This window comes from Centruroides vittatus, unplaced genomic scaffold, assembly GCF_030686945.1.
Source record: "Centruroides vittatus isolate TY-2023 unplaced genomic scaffold, ASM3068694v2 scaffold_386, whole genome shotgun sequence".
In the NCBI taxonomy this organism is placed as follows: domain Eukaryota; kingdom Metazoa; phylum Arthropoda; class Arachnida; order Scorpiones; family Buthidae; genus Centruroides; species Centruroides vittatus.
In genome coordinates this window covers 8,600,717-8,626,465 of record NW_027122706.1, presented here as the reverse complement: position 1 = coordinate 8,626,465, position 25,749 = coordinate 8,600,717, and the positions used below count along the sequence as shown (strand labels likewise).

Sequence of the window (25,749 nt, the reverse complement as noted above, 5' to 3'; positions counted from 1 at the left end):
ATTGCTCTGAGACTTCCAACATCTACAAAGAACTGAAATGCATCAAGCCTATAGCATCTGCACTTGGATATCACAAGTCCTTAATCAACAGGCTTGCTGCCATCCAGCAATCTAGGATAGCTATCACCAACACGAGGGTTCTTGATGCAGAACACAATTGGATTGTTATATTGTACGAACTGTCCCTCCAACAAATTTATAATAGAATCGGTAAGGATTTAAACTTATGTTTAACTTACAAGAGAAAACGGAACATTTTCCGGCTCTTATCTAATGCAAAAGACAGGTCTGATGACAAGAAAGTGCCAGAGGTGTACTGCATTCCATTGCACGATGAATGTTTTAATAGACATATAACATTGGATCCACGTACAGATCACTTGAGGCTAAAATACAAGACCACAAATATGATGTGTCCAAGGAGAAATATAATACTGCACTAGCCCAGTATGCTACCGAACCTGGGGTTTCTCCTTGTTGGGATAAAGCTACTCTTTTACACAGGGCTTTTGACTGACATGATTTATGTTCATTGGAGGCTCTTGAAATTTATATAGTGGCATAAAGGGAGGTTACATTAACTCCACTATATTCTGGTTCCACAATCGTGGAAAATTATTTACAGTGCCACAAAGCATAATGATAATTTTTTATGTTTAATTATGCATTTATCTTTATGCAATGTAAAGAAAACAATTTCTTTATTGAACATCCTTTATATGTTAAAACATCGGGCTAACTTTTACATCGCCATATATTGTATTATTAATAATTTATTTATAGCTTTATTTAAAAAATAATTTATTTATATGTTGTAATATGTAATGATCATTGTTTTGAAAATCATTTGAACATTTAAAAAAATTGGAACACAGCTATGTTTGGAAGCTAAAGCTTTTCAAACAATAGAACTGTTTTTTCTGTTTTTGTGCATTCTTTCCTGACGAGGGCCTCTGAAAGACAGCCAAAAACATTTGAACATTAAAGATTATATGCTGGAATTTGCATTTAGGTGTTAGTTTTTTGTTTAGTATACAGTTCCAGTTTGTGTGTCAGTTTTTTATGTATGATAAGAAATAAAATAAAAATCTTGTTCTTTCTGTAAGTCTCATTATTAATATTAAATTTATGAAGAGAATCATTGATAAATTACAAAACTAAAATTTATTACTTACTGTGTATTTTTTATTTCTTTCTTTATCTACACATACTAATACTCCATTATTACCAATAGTATCAAAAGATATGGCTTGAGACCAACGAGAATTATAAACTCTTACTTTTGCCTGTAAAAATTATAAAAGATTTTCTAATAATTGTTTAAAATAATAAACAACATTATGTTAAATCTAATAAATGAAAGGTAAACAATTCACAAATAGCGGAAAAATAAGTACTGTAATTTCATATAGATAACCTGCAGTGGTATATAATCCAAAATGGCATATACTCCATAAAATATTGCTAGAATAAAAATAAAACCTTCACATAACATATCCTACTATGTACACCATGCCTCTGCAGCAAATGTTGAAGGCATGGCACTTACTGGTATGCAGTTTAGAAAATATTATCTCAAACATTAAAACATTGTTTTTCTATTCCATTTCATTGTAGATATAATAATATAATAAATGAGACAAAAATGGAATACCGAGAGGGAATTCCTAAACTTCATGAGTGTATAAAACTTCTTAACTCAATAGCTCAAAAAAACCAGTAAAATAAACACTCACTTGAAAAGCATATAATTTTGCCCATTTTTAAAAGGTCATTGTCAGGTGGAGGTTAATATATAAGCCACCAACCTGCCAAGCCATAAAGATAACACAATCCTGACTCCTTGAAAAGTATATATCCATCCAATATAAAGCTTACAATCCCTGCAAGATTATATACATATCATTTCCACTTATCCGTAGCTTTTCCTTCAATCAGTGATGGCAATATAGAATTTACAAGTGCTTTTCAAGTGAGTGTTTGTTTTACTAATTTTTTGGTTATTGAGTTAGAAATTTTATCAATATTAACCAGTAATCTGTTGCTGTCTCTTCATGAGTGAAAGAAACAAATGCCTATTGAATGCAAAATTTTTTATCATATCACTTATTATATTATTTAATAACTAAAACAAACAAAATAGAAAATAATTTTAATGTGAATAATTTCCAATGACATAAATTTGAGACTCAACTATTCAGCTCTTCTCTGTAGAAAAATTTAAGCTTAGTTCAGGCAGACATTTTCTAGCAAAAGCAAAATGAAAAAAGTCATTTATTTTTGCATAGCATATTTGATTCTCACTGCCATTTTTCAAAATGAGAGCAGAAAAATGAGCAATCATGCAAACCACAGCAAACATGCCATTAAAAGCAAGATATAAGCAAGATTAATAATTGCTTTTTATGCTTACTTCATTCATTTTTATTTTATTTATAAAAAATTTTGAAAATGTATTATAAAAATTGTAAAAATATAATTATAAAGTATATTCTTTATATTCAAATTTAATTCAAATTTAATTATATTCTTTATGATTGCTGTTTAAATTTCTCTTTTTCTACCTCCAGAAATTTGTCATTTCAATTAGTGGCAAATGTTTTTTTGCTATTGAAAAAGTTTATGAGCTGCAAAACAAAAAATAGCAAGAAAGGATGCCATTGCTAACACAATATTCAATGTTCATTCACACTATTGCATGAAAGCAATTGAGTTTTGAATAATTGTAACAATTTTGAACTTAGTTTATACAGAAAGCAAAAAGAAAATACTATATTCATTCTAAATAAAATAGAAAAATAAAATTGTGGCCGACATTATTTAACATTTAATAAATGTAAAATACAGAGCATTCACAAAAGATAAAACCTTTGTCATTGCCTTTTCCTTTCTGTCGTTGCACACCATCAGTAGTCCATCAAAATTTACAAAAAGCATTTTACATTGAAACATTTTAGAGGACATTTTTATCATTTTTGCATGTTTGTTGCGGAGGCAGTAGCCTAAAAAGGAAGGTCGTCTCCATAATTTTTGTAAATTTCGATGAACTACTGATGGTGCAATGATGGAAAGGAAAAGGCAATGACAAAGGTTTTATCTTTTGTGAATGCTCTGTATTTTACATTTATTATATATTCATTCTGTTTTCTGTTTTTTGCTATCTGTATAAACATAGCTTAAAATGAAGATGTTAAAATTATTTTCTATTTAATATTTTTGAGTTTAACTACAATAATAATAATAATAAAACTACAGAAAACACAAACTCATAGATAGAAAACTCACAAATGACACATACAGAAAATGTCACATCATGCCAGAAACTATACAACACATCACTTCTGGTTGCAAGCTCTTGGCACATAGATTATTTACATAGACATAATCAAATAGCAAATAACACCCAGAGCTCGCAAAGAAACACAAATTATTAGACATCTACGAACCATACTACAAATACATCCCACAAGCACAAAATGTACTATGACAGAGCCATAATCACAACAAAACAATTTACCACAACAGACCAGACATCACACTCATTGACAAACACAATAAAATCACATACATTATAGATATATCCATTCCAAACACTCACAATGTACAAAATACATGCACTGAAAAAATCAGCAAGTACACGGAACTCGCCCAGGAAATAAGGTATCTGTGGAGGATGGATAGGGTGCTTATTGTACCTGTCATTCTCTCCTGTACAGGTGTGATACCACAGACACTACACAATAGCCTGGGAACATTACAATTGAATAGAAATATTGTACATAAATCACACTACAGAAGGCCACTATATTGAACACATGCCGTATTGTTAAGAAATTCTTGAATACAGACACTGACACTGACACACTTATTTAATTTTAGTTTTGCTTTGGTTGCTATGCCTTGACTGTGGTCCAGTATAGTACACAGTCACCGGTGTCAACCGAGTATAACCCACTAGACTCAACATAATAATAATAAACAAAAATAAAGTGATAAGATAAAACAATTTTTGTCTTCTGCTTACAACTCCTTCAAAGCTGCTTCCTTATATGATAAAGACTTAAGAGATTATAATTGAAGATCTGAGTGGGTAATATTATGTTTTTATTATTATTATTATTATTATTCAAAACTCAATTGTCTGCATGGCTGAAGATATAACATCTATTTTTTACACATCATCAGAGACCTCAGAAATTAAATGTCCTCGAGGATGACATTTTGAATTATTTAAAATACTTATATGTATTTAATTCATCAATAAATAAATCTAATGCCAAAAGAGAGGACTATTTCTTCCTTATAATACATTTGACATTGTATGTGAGTATATAAATTTTTACAGAATTGTTGTTATGATAGAGACAATTATACTGCAAATGCTAAAAAACACTTGGAGAAAATTGATTATTGCTCAGAAATCATATATCCCAAAGAAGGTATGCATGTTGAAGTTGTTTAGCATTCTGCAGCATTAATTTTGTATGTAATAAAAATTTTTATTACATAGTAAGTTACACTTTCATATTCTATGAACAGTTTTAATTTGTTATTTTGTTTGAAAAATCATAGAACATGGAAATCCTGACAATAATTTGGAATCACTTTTTACCCATGTTCACAGTCAAAAAAAATTCTTAAAATATTGATTAACATGTCAAAAAATCAAATTTTACAGGTATGCTACATGATGTTTACAGGTACATATATTTTTCTACTATACAGTGGAACCTCGATATACAATCTTAATCCATTCCTGATGTTTGGACTTATACTGAATAGGACATATACCAAACCAACCTTTCCCATAAGAAGTAATGTAAAAATGATTAATCCGTTCTCAAGTAAAAAAAACTCCTCTTGATATGGTATATTAATGGGATTGTAAAATAATTGAAACACTGTTTAAGCACATTAATAAAAGAATAAATTTTATTATAGATTTTTAAAGTTATTACAGTAATAATGTTTAAATTATTTTTTATTTTTTTTTGGAAAACTTTAATGTTGTGAGAGGGCGCTTTTTTATTTTCGCGCGTTTTTTGGTTGTTCCTGTGAGCGTGGACGCCATCTTGGCTGTGGAACGGATTCGAGAGGAGTCCGGGCAGTATTATTGCAGTGTTTTGGATTGTTGTAGGTAATAAAGTTGTTTTAATAGTGCAATTATTGTGTGTGCTTGTATACAGTCCATTTTCGTTGTAAACAATAATCACAAATAATTGCTTCTGATATGCTGTTACCAGCACATTGTTTTTCAGTTATCAAAAGCAAAAGCAATTTCTCAACATGATCTAATGTCTCCAATCTCTGTTTAGAAATCGTGAAAAATAATGTCTTTATTTTTCACGATTGTTGATATCATTCTTGGAATACGGTATGCAACAGTTAAATCTCAAACACGCATTCCACCTTCATATTTCTCAACAATCTCTTTTTTCAGTTCCATTGTGACTCTAGTCATTTTTTTAGTTTTCTGTTGCTTTTCATTTGCCTTTTTGCAATTCATGATTAATAAAAATAATAAAATTTTACTTACAAATTAAAATCAGAAGAAATTTAACAAAGTTATAAAATGTGGAACCGCAAACGTCTAGTCTGGTCTAGTACACTGACAGTGCTACTTGTTCATAGATGGCGCGTAAAATTGAATTAAGTCGTATACCGAACAAAAGTCATATATCAAGCAAAATTTGTTTCGTCCAAACAGGACATATTCCGAATTGGACATATTCTAAAGCAGATGTATACCAAGATTCCACTGTATTACATAGATGACCCTCTTATTTTCATAAAAATTTTAATTGAACTTTTTGAAGTTTTCATGAATTTCTAGTTGTTAGCTATTAACAAAATTAGTCATTCATTTCTTGCATTAACACAAAACATTCTCATGTAAATTAAAGCAAATATGCTAAAGGAAATTAATATTGTATTAAGGAAATTTAGAGAATGAATTTTGTCATCTTATCAAAAAAATATGATATTCTGTACACATGATTTATGAGATAAAAGTGAAAAAATAAACTATATTATCTATCTTGTATAATCAATTCTTGCTTCTACTGTAGAAAATTTAAATTAATCAATCAACTTCCACAAATTATTTCTGTATAAAGTAACATCAATCTTCATCAATGCATACCTTGTAAAACAGCTTTATTTCAGCAATTGCCATAGCTAATTTTGGGATCATTCATTCCATTCTCAGCATGGCATATTTTTCAATTTTTCTTTTTTTTTTCTTGACAAGACATCTCTGCAATAAACTTTCAAAAAACTTTGGCCTGTACATAGACCACTTCTTTTGCAATTGACTAAATTTTATCATTAGTCAACTTGATGGCTTAGAAATGATAGATTTAACTGAGTACCCCTTTATTTTGATTACTAGAAAAAAGGCTAAAATAATTTTTAACAAGTTTATCATGGTTTTATAAAATTTTTTATTTCAAAATTTAAATGAGTGAAAACTGGTAAAACCTTAACCAACGTTAAAACTTGGCAATAATATCAAAGCAAAAAAAGAGATTTAATTTTAGTGAATTTCTTACTATCAGATATAAGTACAGAAGTGGTGCAAAGTTAGGCCAAAGTTTTATGAGTATTTATTGCAGAGATGTCTTGTCAAAAACCAAGAAAAAATACACCATACTGAAAAGAGAAAGAATGATCCTGACGTGCATCTGTGCAAATTGATGAAATAAAAATGATATGATAAGAAAAGCATTGATGTGGATTGATGTTCCTTCATACAGAAATAATTTTTAACATAATGATACAACACAGTTCCAAAAAGTGCAACTATCTTAATTATCATTATCAATTTAATTGTTTATGGAATTATATAAATAAAATATTGCAACAACTTTTAAATTACTAAAGTGCATTAAGAACTATTTAAAATGTTTTCACAGTATAAGAAATATATGTTTAACATTTTATTATTGTTAAATTATTAATATAAAATCTACTTTAAAATCATTATTACCCCAAAAAAGTAAATGTAAGTTCAATCAAATATTATGTATCAATATTTCATCAGAAATACTGAGTCCATGACAGAGATTTATTCTAAAGATAAATAAAAAAGAAAAAATATGACTAAACAATACTATAATGCACTTACTTTTTTCTTTTTGTGTTTTTTAAAACGAAATAAAAGTGGTTCGTCACTAGTAGCATATGTTTCATAAAGCACATCAGATGATGAACCCTGTAAAAAAAAAAAAAATGTGTTAAACATAATTGTATACTAATATACAGAATATTCCATGTAATGCTAATGACTTAACTAATGCAAACATTTTTTTTCATTTTTATGGTTTTAAAAGTATTTCAAACAATGATAGAATTATATTGCTCCTTGCTTTATTTCATAAGGGAATAGGGATTAACTTTGAAATTTCAAACTGAATCCTCTAAAAAAGCATATTTTTGTATTCTGCAAAAAAAAAAAATCTGAAAAACTTACATATTATCAAATATGCTTTAGATGAATCTGTTAAGAATACAGACAGCTGAAACTTTGATTAAAGTTGTTGAAGAGATGTAATTATTACATTCTCATCAGTTACATTATTTTGTCTATTTATTTTATTAAATGTTCAAATTGCTGATCATTCATATTTCTAAATATTTATTTATCATTTTTATAAAAATTTGGCTAACTCTGCACAACAGTCATATTATCACTTTTTCTTCGAAGTATCTCCTTAGAAAGTAATTGAGAGGTATGGATCAGATAAGCAAAAGAACTATTTAGTGAGTCCTTCATGATCTGTCTATCTGCCAACAAATTCCTGGTTTAACAATATATGTATCTCTGTGGAAAAGTGTGATGGAACATGATCCTGCTGAAAACACATTTCTCTTTGCAGATTTAGTGGCACATCGCTTATATTTAAAGAGAAAGGGACTGAGCAATTCGAATTAACTCAAACCTTCCTTCAACTTTTTCCTTCAAAGCTTTTAATAAACACATAAGAAACTTTTATCTGCAGCTTTTTTTATAGTCTTTTTCCATAAAATCCATTCATACTTTTCTGCAGGAAACCATTTGAAATTATACCTGTCTCACTACAAAAGTACTGTATTTTTTGCAGAATGACCAGCATGCTGGTCTATCTGGGAGAGCCCATGAAATCAGATATTTCCATATGGTAAAAACCAGCATGCTGGTTTATCCCTGGGAATGCCAGCATGTCGATTTAAGTGAGGTTATACATCCCTCTCTAGAGAGCGCATTAAAAAAATGAACAAGTTTTTATTCTAAACTGTGAAAATGTCGGTATTAAATCAAAAACTATGATTATATGTTTTATATGTTTAATATGTTTATTTTTGTGTTTTTGAATCAAATAACAATAAAATACACACAAAAAAGCACTTTCAGAATTCCAAGAGTATTTTACATGTTAGAAAGAAGAGAAAATGAAGAAATTAAATTTAAGAAACTTAAGTTGATGTAATTTATCTCAATTTACACCATTAACATTGGCTTTGTGTGAAATTTGAGATGATGATGTTATTTTTAAGTGTTTTTGTAGCCTACACTGACTAACTACTACTATTAGTCAATAAGTCATTAATTATTTCATTGCCTTGTAAATGAAAACTCTCTTCCTGATTTTAAGTCAGTCAAATTACGTTATTATTTTTAATGTACTCTGAAGAATGTTTTCTTTAACATTTATTTAACAACTAGTTTTGTTAAATCTGATTAATTTTATCTTTTAGTATGCTAGTAACCCTAGGGTTTCCTGTATGCTTGTCTCTACCAATTATATACGGCATGCCAGTCAATCCACAAAAATATAGTATGAAAAAAAGAAAATAAAGATTAGAAAAGAAAAATTAACTGTACAGTAAGATCCCGTTTAACACTGCCTCGCTTAACGCTGATTTCATATAACGCAGACTGCTTGAAATCTAAAAAACGCTCAAAATTTACAGTGATTCAAATTAACATGGTATTTCATTGATTTGTATATAATACAATTATTCCCAAACATGAACCAATCAGCAAAAGGTGGCAATTCATCGTAGCGTGTACTTCCCTTAAATCTATGTTTGTTTTGTGCAATTTTGGAAAAAATATAACATCATGGATGCCATAAGAAATATATTGACTTCACTTGGCAAGAATTAACTGATAAATGCATGAATGGAGTGTGGACGATGTTATGGCTGAAGGTATCCAAGAATTCTCATTGAGAAGAGCCTATTGCTGCATCATTAGGTTGACAAAATTATCAACTTAATCGATACAGGAAATGTAGACAAGCAGGATATTGGGGAGTTACTGCAGGTTTCTCGTAAGAGCCTTACCAACGACGACCTTCAAAGAACTGGCAGAACAAGGAATTCATGTAGAACTGGAAAATAGAGATTCTGGAGATGAAGAACCCAAAAAATTCCTTTACAGTTTTCCTTAGTAAAAGTTTGGTAACAATAACTAAAATCATTGATCAAATTGTACCAAATGATCAAGATTTTGATAGGAGTGCCAAAGCAAAACAAGGCGTTTGGATGTGATCTTCTGCTACCGACATTTGCTTAAGGAAAGAAAAAGAAAGTGACCAATGAAACTACACGACTTCATCGCAAAAAACAAGAATTTCAGAAGAGCTAGGACCTTCATCACAAAAGTTAACTTTACATTTCTGTGCATGTACATTTGTGTGTTATTTAACATATTTTTATATAAATTTTTGCATAATAATATAACTTAAAATTATAGTAAAATTTGCTTATTTTTTGGATCACGTGTTTCCCTATCCCTATTTACTCTATCTTAAAATGGTCTCATTTAATGCTGTTTCACTTAGAGCTTTGTCATCTAGGAACATATCCCCTGCATTAAGTGGGGTCTTATTGTACTATTATAAATCTTACAGATTGTAATCATTTTCATAAAACATCCAACGAATATAAATTGCCTCAAGTAATATATTATAATATTAGATATTTGGCAGTCATTAAATAAATTTTTACTTTATAACACAATATCATTTTGATAATATTAATATTGTATTAATACCAGGGATGCAGATGGACTAGCTTCCATATGGAAATTCTACATAAAAGAAAAACTAAAACACAAAAATTCTTAGCCCACACCTTTTACTTAGAGGCATATTTTGTGTATTTTATTTTATTTTATATATGTTATTTTTTATTTTATTATATTATTTACATCGTTATTGTATTAGTTCATTTAATATATTTTGTTTTGTTTTATTATTTATTTGTTAATTTATCTAGTATTTTGTTCTAAATTTAAATATAAAAGTGTTCAAACGTTCTGTCGTTTTAATGTTAAGTTAAAAATACATTCGAATTTCGCTGCATCTGAAGATGGCCTATCATATTAGGTCGACAACTTTAATGTTTGTGTAATAAACGTTGTCAGCATCAGGTGTTTGATGATTCATTAGATAATATTAATTTTGATAATTAATAATAATATAATTTGATTATATTACATAATCAAAAATTTTAAATATTTTGCTATTTATTGGAATTTTTTGATTATGTTGCTATCTCATAGTTTAAATTCTATATACGGGAAATAAATTTAAGTATAAATTGATCATTTCTATTTTTCCCAATTTTCATAGATTCTTAACAAATGACAGAGATTTGTAAATTATCATAGCAAAATTAGATCATTTATGCAGTTCTATTATTGTATAATTTGCATACTTTTTATATAGCTATATCTCGATGTTACAATATAAAACAGTAAAATCATGGAATAAAGATATAGTGGTAATATAAAGGGTTTTATTTTCATCTAAAAGGTTAATTCTTCATTTTATTCAATGAAACATTTCATTTTTCAATAGATGTGACATTTGGCATATAATTTTAATGAATTAACTCCAAGTGATTCTTTTTAGAGACTTTTTAAATGTGTTCAATTTTGTTCTCTTCTAGCTTTTAAATGGAATTCCTGAAGGTGTTTTTAACAAGAGAGACAGAATTACTAAATAAATAACTTCATTCTTTTTCTTCTTCATAGAAAAAAGTGAGAAAGACTTTACCAGAGTATATTCTTTCTCAATAACACTAGCAAATGAAAGAATTTTATTTTAAAAATATATTAATATTATAGAAAAAATAAATATATAAAAACTTACTCTAAATTGAAGAGGCAGATTTGTTTTATTCACAATCCAGTATGGTGCAAATAAATAAACATCCAGACTATATTCATCTTGAAGATGAACACTAAGACTAAGTTGCTTGTTTCCACCTTCAGTATCAGATTCTGGTTCCATAACTATAGTACGATGTTCTTCCATATTTGCTGTTAATTCTAAAGAACCAGTCCATGGAATTCCAAAATACTGTGAAACCTTAATTAAAATTTACTCAAATAAAATAAATATCAAGATTTTTATTTTTAAAATATAAAAAAATTCATCTTAGAAATAAGTTAACATGCATTTTTCTTTTTGAAATTATCTGAAAAAATTATTTTCATCAATTTCTTTAAGAAGATTCTATAATAAAAGTTTATCTAATTTCATGACTAAATTAATAAAAGACGTAGAAAGCTTACAAAACAAGTTGAAAAATAATGTAATATTTTCTACATGTTTATATTATTTCAATTAAGAAATTGGAATTACAATCTAAAAAGTATTAAAATATAAATAAAAAACTTGTTTATTCACAAAGTTATATTAGAAAACTTTTTGAAAATAAACTACATTTTTCAACTTTTTTGAAGGATTTTAAAGATGAGGAGTAAGTAGTAAGTACTCTCAAAAATACTTAATTAATTAAGAATTCTTGACTTATATAAAAGATATGTTATTTTTTAATTATTGTCTTTGTTAAATAAATATCTTTCTTTGTTTCTTCAAATATTTTAATTTCATTCTCTATTTATTCCTTAATATTATTGTATTATTTCTATGTAATTAATCAGTTAAATTCGTCTTAATGTCAACAAACAAAACACACTGTTGAATCATTTGATTCTACTTTTATATAATTGTTTTTACTTAATTACATCAAAGGCTACAGAAGAAACTTTTGGTAGATGTCAGCATGGTCTTAAAAGTGATGGCCTATTCACTGTACATTACTTGTAGTCATGAATTCAAGAATTTGAACAGAACTCATATATTGAATGTATAGATTTACCATTAAAATGATTATTGAGATATATAATATAATTTGATAATTGCAAAGTAAGATAAAATTTTGATAAATATTTGAAAAAAATTTAAATTTCAATTTATTGTACAAAATAAATCAACATAATCAAATTTAATGAATTTGATTAATTAATATAACTAAATTAGAAAAATATAAACCTACCTCAAATTTTACTTCTTGAAGTTTATGAGGTTCTATATCCAAAACAGGCACTGACTCACCTTGACCAAGTTTGACTTGCTTATCATTCTGTAATTAATGTATTATTGTTAATTATGAATTTTTTGACGTAAAAAGAAATTTTACATGCATTATATTTAAAGAATTACCATTAAAAAGAAAATATTGAAATATTAATTCAAAAAATGGAATCAATTTTTTCAAAAAAATTTGAATAAACATCAGCAATGCTATAAATTACTTTCATTTTTATTCAATCAATAAAAGGTATTTTCTAGCGTATTTCAACGACTTATGGTCAAGTAGATCAATATGACAGCATAAAATTTAATATATAATCACTATTATTAATATACTATTATCTGTATTCCATAAGATTGTTGATGCAGTTTTGGAATGCATTTTTACAATTCCAGAATATGCATCTTAGTCTAAATTTGGAATAATTTAGTATCACAACTGTCTACATGGTTTTGTGGTGGTACGCCTTGTATTTTTTCATGTATTTTTTTTTTTGTCTACCCCTGTATTTTCAGTCTTGGAATAGCTTGTCTATTCCTGTTTCTTTGTGTAACTTAAACTCTGGAGTTTGTCCCCCTTCCTGTCCAATTGCGTAGGACCAGTCAGTTGAGTTTTGAAAATAGTCTCATGAAGTGGAGGAAGGATGAGAACTTTACTTTTGGTTTGGTGCTCGAGAAATTTCACTGCCTGTCAAAGGTCATTGAAGGAAAGTACATGGCCTTAAGGTTTTTGGAGTCATAACTGACACATGGAGGTTTAAGACAAAGGATTGCACAATTAATAATTAACTGACATATATCCCCATCTGACATAACATAATTTTCATTTTTATCTAAGCAACTTTTATTTCATTTGATTCTCAACACATTTTGAGTGCTTATACAAGTCATTTAAATTCCTAGTTATATGACCTACACATCCCTCAGTCTTGTGATGGGACAAATCTCATAACTTTAATAATTTATAAGCTAATTTTAATAATTTTTAATGTAAATATTTATTAAAGTAATATTAATTAGATTTATAATCATAATACATAATTACCTTAAATGTAAGGTTTAGCACATATGGAAGAGAATTATGAATGTTTACTGGAGAATATAAATGAAGAGTATAATTAGGAACTAATTTTGAACCAGTTGCAGGACTTCTTGCATTTTTATTCTCAGTGCATACTACCTGTCAAAAATAAAATATTAATTTATTGAAAAATTTAAATTTAAATCAATAATTTCTGATAAATGCAATGCTGAATAGTAAAAACACTTTAAAAAAACCTTAAAAATTATATTAACCACTTTAATTTCTAACGTTTTTGGTCATAATTTACCATCTTCCTCAGAAGAAACAAATTGAATGAATAGAAAAATAAATTTTAAACATTCCAGAATAAATTGTTCAATTTGTAAGTTTCTTCTGGGAAGTGTCAGTAAAATAGCCAAAAACTTAGATTAAAGTGGTTAATGCAATTTTTTAAGGTTTTTTTTTTTGTGTTTTTAAATCAATAATTTATGATTTAATAAAATAAAAGACAATAAAAACTACTTAAACTACTATAGAAAAAAATGTTAAAGCCTAAAAATTCTAAAAGTAAGTAAAAATTTTGATGAAAATTATAATGATGAATCACTCAATTAATTTATTTAATAATTTGATTAATATTTATATATAAAATCATTATAATTTCCATCTCAATTTTAGATTGTAATTAAACTCAACAAAATATCAATTACGAATATGTCTTATTATTGTTAATCTGCTACCCCTGATTTTGAATTCTATCCATTTTGTGTGAAGTTAACTCAACTGGCCAATAACTGCCAATCAATTCAATATAGTTTTGAAATTTAAGAATTTCCATAAAATTTTGTGTTTGTCTCATGTAAAAATATTTTTGAAACATTTGATATAATTAAGAAATTTAAAAAATAATGTAAGATCCTGAGGCGATTAATTAGTTAAATTAATATGTAGTTAATTTTTGAAGTGGAAAAAACCCACTTTTGTTTCTCACCACCTAGCATTTCCATTGCCTTCTGATCTAATAGATAAAAGACAATTGAATATCCTTATAACATCAACAATTTTTAACTATGTTTTGAATAAGTTCCGAGAATAAATCCAAACATGTGGTTATTAATGAGGAAAAACATCAAAATTGGTTCAATTATGAGGTAAGAAGAGTCACCATACCTCGTTGATGACATCTAAAAACTTCGAATTTGTTTGCCTTATATGGTGAAAAGAGTCATAACACATGACAAGAAGGTATCAACAATCTGGCTCAGTCATCAAAATCTTATGGCCTACTCTGGCTGATGGGATGACACATCTTAAACTTAAGACCACATCACCGGATTTTCCTCCTACACTCAGTAGGATAAAGAAGGGCTGACTTCAGAGGTTTGAGGCAGACATAGTTTGAAGAGCCAACAGATGGAAGCTCTACTCACCAATTTAGACTCCCATCTCTCTCCTGCAAAGATCCACAATCGTCTCCCTGACCATTGTATAATCCGGACCTGCAGACAGCAGACCATATAGGAGATATTCAGTATAGATCTCTGTAAACTCTCTTGGTCTATTAGTGTATAAGTACTTAGATATAAGGTAGTTTGTATCTTAGATGTATTATCGGACCAAGATGATGATTTTGCTTGTATATAGACTTAGTGCTGTCGCTTCACTGTACTCCTTACTTTAGCTCATTAAACTTTTGTCATTTGTTAACCTCGTGATCTGGTCTTTACTCAGAGAATGGTCACCGTATCGACAGACTCATTGCACCTCCCCACTTGATGTTAGAAAAAGCCCTTCTACATCATTCTAACATGGTATAGCCATCCAGTGACAATTGAGTGGTCTTTACCAGACTGAAACTGGAAAACAAGTTGAGAGCAATAGCCCCAAACCCCAGCATCTCACAATAATGTTTTAGTCTATTCATGAATGGAACAGATATTGCAATAATGTATTCAAATAGACTACAGCAGAACGTTTAAGTGGGATTAATACAGGGTGACAATAATTAACCCGTACAAGTTTTTTGCATCGTAAATTTATTAAAGAAATAAAAATTAGGAAAATAACAGTAGATAGCAGTGACAATACTTTATGTATTAACCAGATTTTCAGCCGGTTTCAAAGTGGCCTCCTTTGCCTTGATACAGAGCCCCAAACGTGTTTTGAAATTCTCGGCGATGCACCGCAGCTCTTCTGGAGACAATTTGTCCCACTCCCGGCGCAAGGACTGCTTCAGCGACTCCAAACTTTTGTGGCGCTTAGCGCAGGCCCTGGCCTCCAAAATGGACCACATGCTGTAGTCCATCGGGTTCAGATCCGGCAAGTATGGTGGCCATTCCACAGACGAGATGAAATCAGGAAAATGGGCCTTGCACCACTCCTGAGTCTTCTTCACCCTGTGTGCCGGCGCCGAGTCCTGTTGAAATGTCCATTTCGCACTGCCAAAATGCTGCTGAGCCCACGGAAGTACCCCGGCCTCAAGAATGTCACTGCGGTACACATCTTGATTTATTCTGGCCCCTTGATCGATGAAAACAAGGGGTGTCTTGCCGCTTGCACAAATTCCGCCCCAAACCATGACTGACGTTGGATTTTGGCGATGTTCAATGACGGCTGAGCATCCGGGAGCCTCTGCAGACCAGTTCCTGTCATTTTGATGGTTGTGCGCCTGTTGTATGGAGAAAAGCTTCTCGTCTGTGAAGAGAATGCGCTCCCATTGTCGACGTGCGGCACGACGCATGAGTTGGCGGCATCTTTGGAGTCGCATGCACTTGTTTTCATTGGTGAGAAGCTGAACCTTTTGGAACTTGTAGGGCTTGAGTCCAAGTTCCTTTTTCGCCATTAATCGCACTGATTCGCGATTGATTCCAATCTCGCGAGCAATTTTTATCATGGAGACCTTTGCATGTCAGTCAACTCGCTTTTTGATGATCTTGCGGTTCCTAGACGTGTTGACGGTGCGCTTTCTTCCACGTCCGGGACGGTCACCATCGTGGCCAAGCTCCTTAAATCGCCGAACTGCATCTGAGATTGTCATTTTGGGAACACCGAGCAAACGAACAATTTCACATTGTCGTTTTCCTTGCCGGAATAGCTCTAAAATTGCACAACGTTTGTTCACCATCCTTAAAAAAATAAAAAACTAACCATTGCTTGTGGAAAAAATAAAAGTAAACTCACACTAAAGTTTTTTATACTTCTGATAAGTAGCACTGAGTTCAGCGTTAACGTAAATTCTTCTTTTTACTGCAGTAAAAAAAAGAAGAATTTACATTAACGCTGAACTCAGTGCTACTTATCAGAAGTATAAAAAACTAACCCTTATTACAACGAAAGCACATCTATATGCGCAGGAAATCATGAAGAATTAAACACAACAGTATGCAAATTAGTGACGTAAAAAAGTTCAGTTGCAACATTGCTACAAACTTTGTACGGGTTAATTATTGTCACCCTGTAAATGCAGATTTATGATTCCACAAATAATAAATGGTTAAGTTAACCATTGGATACACAGGATAATTCTGAATACTAATGCACAGCACACACTGACTATTTTTATTACAGAATTCATTGTGAAGCATAAATAAGAATATACATATACAAACATCTTGAAACCCAAATGTTTTAATCATAAACCAAATGATTACCTCTGATACCAAATTACTTAGAATCTAATTATTAATAGTAGTGGTAAAATAGCCTGATTTAATAAAACATTTCATCATCCCATTATTCATTTCTAGAATATTTAGCAAAATGTATGTACAGTGTGAGCTCAATTTATAAGAATTTGATATAAGTTTGTTTCTTTTATCTCTCTTCCTCATTTATAAGACAAAATATTCTATTCATGAATGTGACAAGATTGAAGTTTCTGCATGCTGCAATTGAATAGCTTGTAGATTCCAGTCTATTTGTTTTGTTTCAATCATGTTATATCTTTTTTCATGAGTGTAGTATGAATCATTTGAACATAACTACACAATTTAGTGAACTCCATCCTTACATTACAAATCCTTCTATTAGTAACTGTAATTTTATTAATTTAAAAAAAAAACATTTTTTAAAAATCTATTTTACTTGTATACTACTCGCTTATTGTCTTAACTAACTTTTGTTTTCTTACTATTAAAGAAAAAAATGTCTGATAACTTATGTATTTACTTCTCTTATGTCTTGTTTGCTTCTCTCACTTTGTTTTAGTTCTTTTTAGATTGATAAACAACCTAATCAACAGTTTCATTTTATTGATTTTATTTTATTTCATTTAAAATTATTGGCAGGTGAGTAAATAAATGGATTCTATCAAATATGTTATTTGGGCTATATGAGTACAATGACTGGATTATGTTGGAATGAGATATAAGTTTGTCATGAGAAAATTTAAGGAATAAGATACACTCATAAATTTGGAGTACACTGTATTAATTATAAACATACCTTTATACAAAAAACATTGTTAAATTCCTTATTATTACAAATAAGAAACTTTATATTTTTCTGTGAAACTGTCACATCTTGCCACCATAAACCTTCATTACTGACATCATGACTAAAAAACAATGATGAAATGATGTTATTTGTAAATACAAAATAAGTAAATTTATATCAAAATTAAAAAGGTAAAAAAGTATACAAATAAAGTACAAATATAATATGCAAATACAGCCAAACCTGTTTTTATGCGGTCTTTTTTTGTGCGATTTTTTTATGCGAATTTTTAATTTGTGCGGTTTTTTTGTGCGATTTTTTATTTGTGCGGTATAGTTGGCGACTAGTCTCGTGCGATTTGTCATGTCTCACGTTGACTTATTATAGCTAAATAAACTTATTATAGCATAAATGAACTTATTATAGTAATATTATTGCATGAATATGCGAAAAATGAAATAATTTATTTTTTAAGTCAAAAAAACACCACCTGGACAAAAATATGTAAAACAGACGATAGACGAGATGATGCAGTCAAGTGCTGACATCTGTTGTCAATAAATTCTATTTCGTATGGTTTTGAGTTATTTTCTATGTAAGACTTTTTTTATGCAGTCCCTATTGACCACATAAAAAAATATTTTTTTAATTGTGTTGCAAAAACTATTTTTTATAGCCACTTGTAAAGTTTCGTGCGATTTTTTTTATGCGTTTTTTTTATGCGATCCCTATCCACCGCATAAAAACAGGTTTGACTGTATTAATCATTATACAGATTATTTATATCCTTGAAAAGAATATATATACACACATTTATTTATATATTACCATGGTGCCTCATACTTCAAATTTAATTCACTCCAGGAAGCCATTCAAACTCTGAATCATTCAAAGTCCAAATCATTTTTTTCTATTTCAAATAATGCAAAGTGAATTAATCCATTTCCAGACTTCAAACAATACCCATTTCAATAAACTCAAAACAGCAAATACACATTGTTTAAGGTAAAAAACATGCAATTAAATTACCTAATAATAAATTAAAACATAAAAACAGTAAATTAAATACATAAATACTGTATAATAAAATAAAAATTGTATTTACTGGTCGCACATCAACTTTGGCATCTTAAACATGACCATCAGAACCAACACACGTATATATTGCTTTCATGCTTTGCAATAAGTTTCTTTTTCCATCTCAATCATTGATATTACACCCTTCCACTTAAACGTTATTGCTTCCACTCACTTCTTAGATGCCATGATTAATAAGTACAGATTATATTGGGTTGAACTGAAAGTCTTTTGCATATTTTTAATAGCTGTGATCACTAAACATAGATGTGTGATTTAATTATAACAGTTGTGAAATTTGAGATTGTATTCTTTGTTTAGAAGCTTACTATAAACTTTTTCCTTCTCATTTTGTTTGAACAAAATTAAGTTAAAATGTCTTCAGATAAAAAGCATATCAAGCATACAGTGGTGCCTGTATACTATAAAAGAGAGGTGCCACAAACCATAAAAAAGGGCATTGTACATTATGCAGGAAGCTTGAAACTCTATGATTCAACATTGGATCAGCACTCCCACAAGGTGGCACTGGTTGCACTTGGAGCTAACTTAGACTTCAAAACAAGGAATGTGGTTTTAGTCAACATATGACAAAGTTGCATGTGTGAGATTCCAGACAAGGTCCAAAATCGCAAAAATTGTGTTGTTTATATAAAAATTCCTGAGACAAAAACAAAACGAAAGTTATGTAGGGAGAGAGAGAAAAAAACTGTAGTTGTCAAAACAAATGCAGCATGGAGATAAACGAGGAGTCTCGAGGACTCACACATGTAATAGATCATAGATAAAGGTTGACCCAAAGAGATGAAACTTTGACAGAATGTTTGAAAACTTTCGATCTAAATTAGAAAATCAGAAAAAAAAGAAGAGTTGAAGTCAAAAGACATTGCACTAACTCATTGGAAATCGAAAATGTCGGAGAAGAGGCAATAATAGAGTAAAATATGAGCACATGTTTCATATTTCCATTAACATTTGGTCAGAGTCAAAAAAATGGTGTCAAATAAACTCTTCAAAATGGTTCTTTCTCACGACCTGAACCGGTCTCAGTTTTCACCTGCAGACAGAGGAAAAACTAATTAAAAAACGAGACAACCAATCAAAAGGTGAGATTTGAGGGAGAAAAGATATAAAAATTCTCCAATGGAATCCTGGGATCTTGGCTGTTTTTTTAACCTGGGAAATATCTCAGCAAATTCTTCTCATCTCAGAAAATCCCTCAAATTTCTTAAAAATTCACTTTTTTCTTATTTTGTGCTAAAATTGAGGAAATTTTGCAAACAGAAAGTATAATTAACCCATAAACTGTCAGAATACATTTGTTCTATTAATTTTAAGCCTGATTATCACTTTTTAAATTTTTACTCATTATGGCATGTCACAAATTGTCAATGATCAATATGTAGCCTATTTGTGACAGGACTGAAAATTCTTTACTTGTCAAAATCTGTAATATCTGGAATAATTGTGCTTATGCTGTCATAATTTTTAACCATGCCCAGTAGCTTCAATAACTGCATTTTGCCATGTTGTGCAAATTGGGCAAGGATACAAACGAGTACAAAGACTGCAAGTACGAAGTTTTTCTTCATAAACCTGATTATTAAAGACAACCGAACTGCCAAATTATTGGGCTATAAGCTTGATGTTTCTATTAAAGCAGCCCAGGTAGACAAACAGGTGAAAACAGGGATTTCCAGGCTACAGGTGAAAAAACACATAATATCCGTCTTCTCTTAAATGCATTAAAGATGATTCCAGCCACATCAATTGAATTGAAAAGGGTATTCTCGGTAGCAGGACTTTTCTTTAGTAAAATAAGAATCACATTGAGTGAGCGGAGATTGACCATCTTGCTTTTTAAAATCTTATTATAAAAATATACAATAATACAGATATACCTTGACTTACGTCGGTAATTGGTTCCAGGAGAAGCGACCTAAGTCGAAAAACGACATAAGTTAAATTTACTTGTGTAGTTACGATGTAAGTCGAAACTACGGTGGAAAACACCAATAATGAGCACTTAAAGACCGCTAAATAGAACAACACAGAAACACAGATGTTTTCATGTTTCGTTCTCTAGGATTCATGATGATTATATTAACATTTACTGTAAATGTACATATTTTAATATGATTTTATGTGCTTTTAACGCTTTTCTAGTGATATTACGACTTCAATATTTGTGGTGGACGGATGTAAAGTCAAACAAAATGACTTAAACTTGTTCCATAAACTTGTTCCACTATTTTTCCATATACTTTTTTGACAAACGACGTATAATCGAGAACGACGTAACTCGAAATGACATAAGTCGAGGTATACCTGTATTTTGTATTATTTTTATTTAAAAAATGAAAATTACCTTCTAAGTTAGAAGTTTGATCTAAGATCATTTTTTTCTTTAAATTTTCAACTCAATTCAAAGGCATTTTTCCTAGTTTTTGTAAGCAGTTTTCAACAAACTTTAATACATTTTTTCTATTTGAGAAAATTTCTACATTATTCAAAAGTAATTTTTTATACATATTTTACACAACATTATTAATATTATTATTTTGGAGGTTGCAGGACATACTAAGTTACTTAAAAAGTAAAAAATAATTATATCATTCAATTTAAAGATTTATTTTATATCTTAAAGATAATTAATTATATCCCAGGATCATGGGAAACAGTTCACTTCCCCCCCCCAGAATCCCAAGACAAGCAAAAAACCAGGAAATGAGAAACCCTAGTGTTGTTTACATCTTGCAACGGAACTTTGACGTTGTTACTTCATTTCGATGAGCCAACACCTCGATGATGGACTACAGATGTAAAGTTTTATCAAATATAGTTTTTGAACTCTGAAGCATTTGAAATATGAAGTACCACTGTATATATTTTTACATTTTAAAATTATAAAAAAAATTGTGTTGTAAATAAATTACATATACTTTAAATTTTGCATGTGAAGGATTAAAAATTGAGCAGAAGAATGTTTAAAATTTAATTTAAATATTATTGATAAAGAATTCATTCATTCAGAACTTTAAAGAAGAAAAATGTTGTTTGAATTAAAAAATAACTTAACTTTAAAATCATTAAAAATGTTCTATCCAGTGCTTTAAATGTTTCTAATATCTAAACAAAGTTTTTCAAATTTGTTAATTAACATAAAATAAAAATAACAACAGCTGTAGAAATATCAAAGAAATGAATAACTTCCGCTCCCAGCAAACACTCCGAAGGCACTCTCATAACGAAGATCAACGTGAGGAGGAAGAAGAAAAAATCCTGGTCACTTACAACCCTTATCTCCAACCTCTCTTTGCACAAATAGCCAAAAAAGCTGCATTCATATTACATATAGATAATGTGACCATTTATTTTTTTACTCAAAACGGGACATTGGTTTATTTAGGTTAATTAACAGGTAGTCAATAAAAAAAACACTTTTTTAAAGTTATTTATTCAGAAAAAGTCAGTTAGCTTAAAAGTTACAAATTAAAAAATATATATACCCGAAACGTTTAGTTATATTTATATTTATCAGAGGAACAAATTTGCTTTAATAAAGCTGGTGATGATTTTAAGTAAGAATGAAACTCTTGGCACGTTTTTTTTATATTCACCTTAATTAATTATCAACATCGCCTTTAGAACTGAAATTTGTAACTGGGTCTTTTCAGATGGCCACAATTTGTTCATCATAGAAAATACTCTTTCTACTGGAGCATTTGTAGCAGGCAAACATAAAATAAATTCAATTAAAATAGAAAAGTTTTCATGCTGAAGATTGTTGGCTTGAAAGTGTTTGAATACTTCCACCCAACGAGTTTCCATGGAAACATTTAGATTATTCCATTCGGTTACTTTATCCGATGTAATGTAGTTACAAATTAACGAAAATTCGTCAAAAACTTCTGCATCTTTATTACAGTCAATATATTCCTTTTCAATTAATACATCCAGAGATTTTTGAATGTCTTCCCATGCGGGGACCTTTTTTAAATCTGCCCAATAAAATATCTCCATTTCTTTAGTAAGAAAGCAAGTCCACTGCTCCAGATATTCACGGCTTGTTTGATAAAATTCTGTAGCCGCCCTTTTCACAAACTCTTCATCTATGTCAGTAACATTATCTTTCGATTTCACTATTAATTGACAAACTATAAATGAAAGAAACTGATTGGTCTCTTTCTGAGTCAAATTGTCTTTTAGTTGATTGATTTCTTTTGCAGCTTCAATTGCCGATACAGTCTGACCTTCCAGTTTCAATACAGCTTGATGAAAACTTGCTGACAGAGCGTGTAAAAAATAAAGCCACAATTCGGATGTGGGATCTTCAAAAAAGGTTTTTAGTAACGAGACATTTTTCAATACTCAAAAAGTAGTTTTTTAATGGCTGATACATTTTTAAAATCCTTTCCAAGGCAGGCATAAGAGCAAGCCATCTAGTTTTGCTATAGCTGAGCATTTGTTGATATTCCGTGTCAGTTTCGGCGCAAAACTCCTTTAGAGCTTCAACTCGAATCGTGTAAATAAAAAATATTAATATATCTTCACAATAATGCTTTCATTATCTAAGGTTAGCCTGTCTGCAGCAAATTTTATTGCATTGTGAATTACATGGGCTCCACATCCAATACCTATCAATGGCTTTTTCAGTGATGATTGCAATTTCGTTAACACATTGTTAGTTCCTCGCCTAGCCGCACCTCCGAAATTGACGTTGGCATTGTCTCTCGCAAAATGCCACGACTTTTGCTGTCAAATTATTATCTGTCAACACTTGGTTCAAATAATCAACAATGATGTCAGAAGTCTCACCTGGTTGGTCTTGGAGATCTAAAATTTTTACTTGCACACCTACGTAAGGTTGAAAAAAGCGCACTAGAATAGGGTATATTTTCTTGTTACCGTGGCTTGAAGCGTTGTTTAGTATTGTAATATAATTGGACTTATCAAGATCATCTTTTAATTCTTTCATTGCTGTAGGCGTAAAACATTTACTACAATAGCTTCTAATTTCGTACGCGCGCATGTAAATTTGGGATCAAAACATGATTGAATTAATTTCGACGCACAATCATTAGAGTGAAAACTGTGGTTTTCTTGTATGGTGTGATAAGCCCAGACGCCTTCTGCCGCGGCGATATCCAAATCCTTTAAAGTTGGTGCGTCCGATTTCTTGAAAAAGGTTAACATCGAAGAACTCGAAGCGGCGGTATGATCAGCATTTTTATGTTTTTCAGACTTTAAATGCTGTTCAATATCACTGGCATCACCATGGAAAACGCTAAATTCTGTACGACGCTTTTCACATCTGACATCTGAGGGAGTATTTATTTGCTTGATAAACGGATATTTTGCTTGTAAGTTAACATTGAAAGTACACTTGCGTTTAGGCATTTTAACTTATGATTCCAAAACAAAAGAAGTTTAAGTTATTTACTAGGTACACGAGCATCAAACAATAACAAAACAAATATCGAGAAGTGGGCGAACGAAAAATCTGCCAAACAATTAGTCAACAAAGTGACGTCTTCGCCACTCTCTGCTATCGTCGCGTCAACCGACGACGCGGTTTGCTCTCACACACCGATTTCGTCCGGCCACTGGCGCGACGACCGTCCGGCCGGCTCGACTACTCAAATTTTCGCGCGGTTTCAGAAAACGGGACAATTTTGCATCCCAGAGTTCATTTTGGGGACACCGGGACTCGTAACTCTAAAAAGGGACAGTCCCGTTCAAAACGGGACGTCCGGTCACGTTACATATAGACAATGTCCAACCATTTTTAACATCCTACGCAATGGAAAGGATGTTCTTAAACAGGATAGACTACTGAAAGTCTACCACAACCCAATACAAGATCACAGATTCGATAGAGAGCTCGTGTACATCGGCTGCACGAAGCACTCCTTATTAGAATTAAATACACGTCATCGACATGCAACACACCAGGACAGGACCACTACAGCTCTTGCTATTTATGCCAGTGATCCTGATATAGAGCTCGACTTTAACCAGGCAAGGATCATCCTCTACACACCTTGAACACCTAAAGTGGTTTGAAGCCTTGTATATTTACAAACTCAACAGTACATGCATCAACCGCAAGGAGGAATTAAATCTCTCTGTGGTGCGGCAAGTGCTTGTAAATAAAAAGCAGTAAATTCTCCTCAATACTATGTATCTATGCGCATGCCTTGTAGAACTTCACAGAGTTTTACATATTCGAATTTCGAGTAACATTCGATCTTAACGACATTTTAATGGAAATTTGTTGCAACCTGATGAAGAACCTTGAAAGGTTCAAAAACGTTTGTCAAATCTAGTTTTTCGTTTTTTGATGATTAAATACACACTGATAACAGGTTTTTAGAGGTACATAAATGAACAACTAATGGCTGCTAGACGATTGATAAATGAAAAATTTATTAAGTTACTAATCATATTGTACTATACTGTATTCCAATATGAAACAACTAAAACTACATTTATGATGTAACAAATACCAAATAGTCTGATTCCACTTTAGCAAGTGTTGTTAACTCTATAATGTACTTCATATACACCTGCAAATTTTTTCAAAATTTGAATAAGAAAGAACAAATCTATATGAAATTTGAAAACTATATTATACATAAAAACTGCAGCTCTCTAGCTTCTAAAGTATTAAGAAAAAGATTTAAAAAAAAAAAAACTTAATACAAGATAAAATTGAATCAAATTTGTCTCAACAATTTTAGCTAAAAAAGTTAAGTTCATACTGAAATACACAAATGCCATTTACATACTTGTTAAAAATATGTATTTTTAATTTAGCTATTGTATTTTATTAAATATGAA

At 30.3% G+C, this 25,749-nt stretch overlaps 1 protein-coding gene across 6 annotated transcripts in view; it reads right to left on the bottom strand.

Moving 5' to 3' along the window:
* The window catches only part of LOC136988851 (intermembrane lipid transfer protein VPS13A-like), a 368,680-nt gene that overhangs the window by 83,893 nt on the left and 259,038 nt on the right, over window positions 1-25,749 (bottom strand). For all 6 annotated transcript variants that reach the window (XM_067286838.1, XM_067286837.1, XM_067286842.1 and 3 more), the window contains 6 exons: window positions 17,839-17,950; window positions 13,417-13,551; window positions 12,334-12,420; window positions 11,142-11,360; window positions 7,127-7,213; window positions 1,176-1,286 (listed from right to left, as the gene is read on the bottom strand). In XM_067286838.1, coding sequence (XP_067142939.1) covers window positions 1,176-1,286; window positions 7,127-7,213; window positions 11,142-11,360; window positions 12,334-12,420; window positions 13,417-13,551; window positions 17,839-17,950 — 751 coding nt within the window. The remainder of the gene's footprint in view (window positions 1-1,175; window positions 1,287-7,126; window positions 7,214-11,141; window positions 11,361-12,333; window positions 12,421-13,416; window positions 13,552-17,838; window positions 17,951-25,749) is intronic.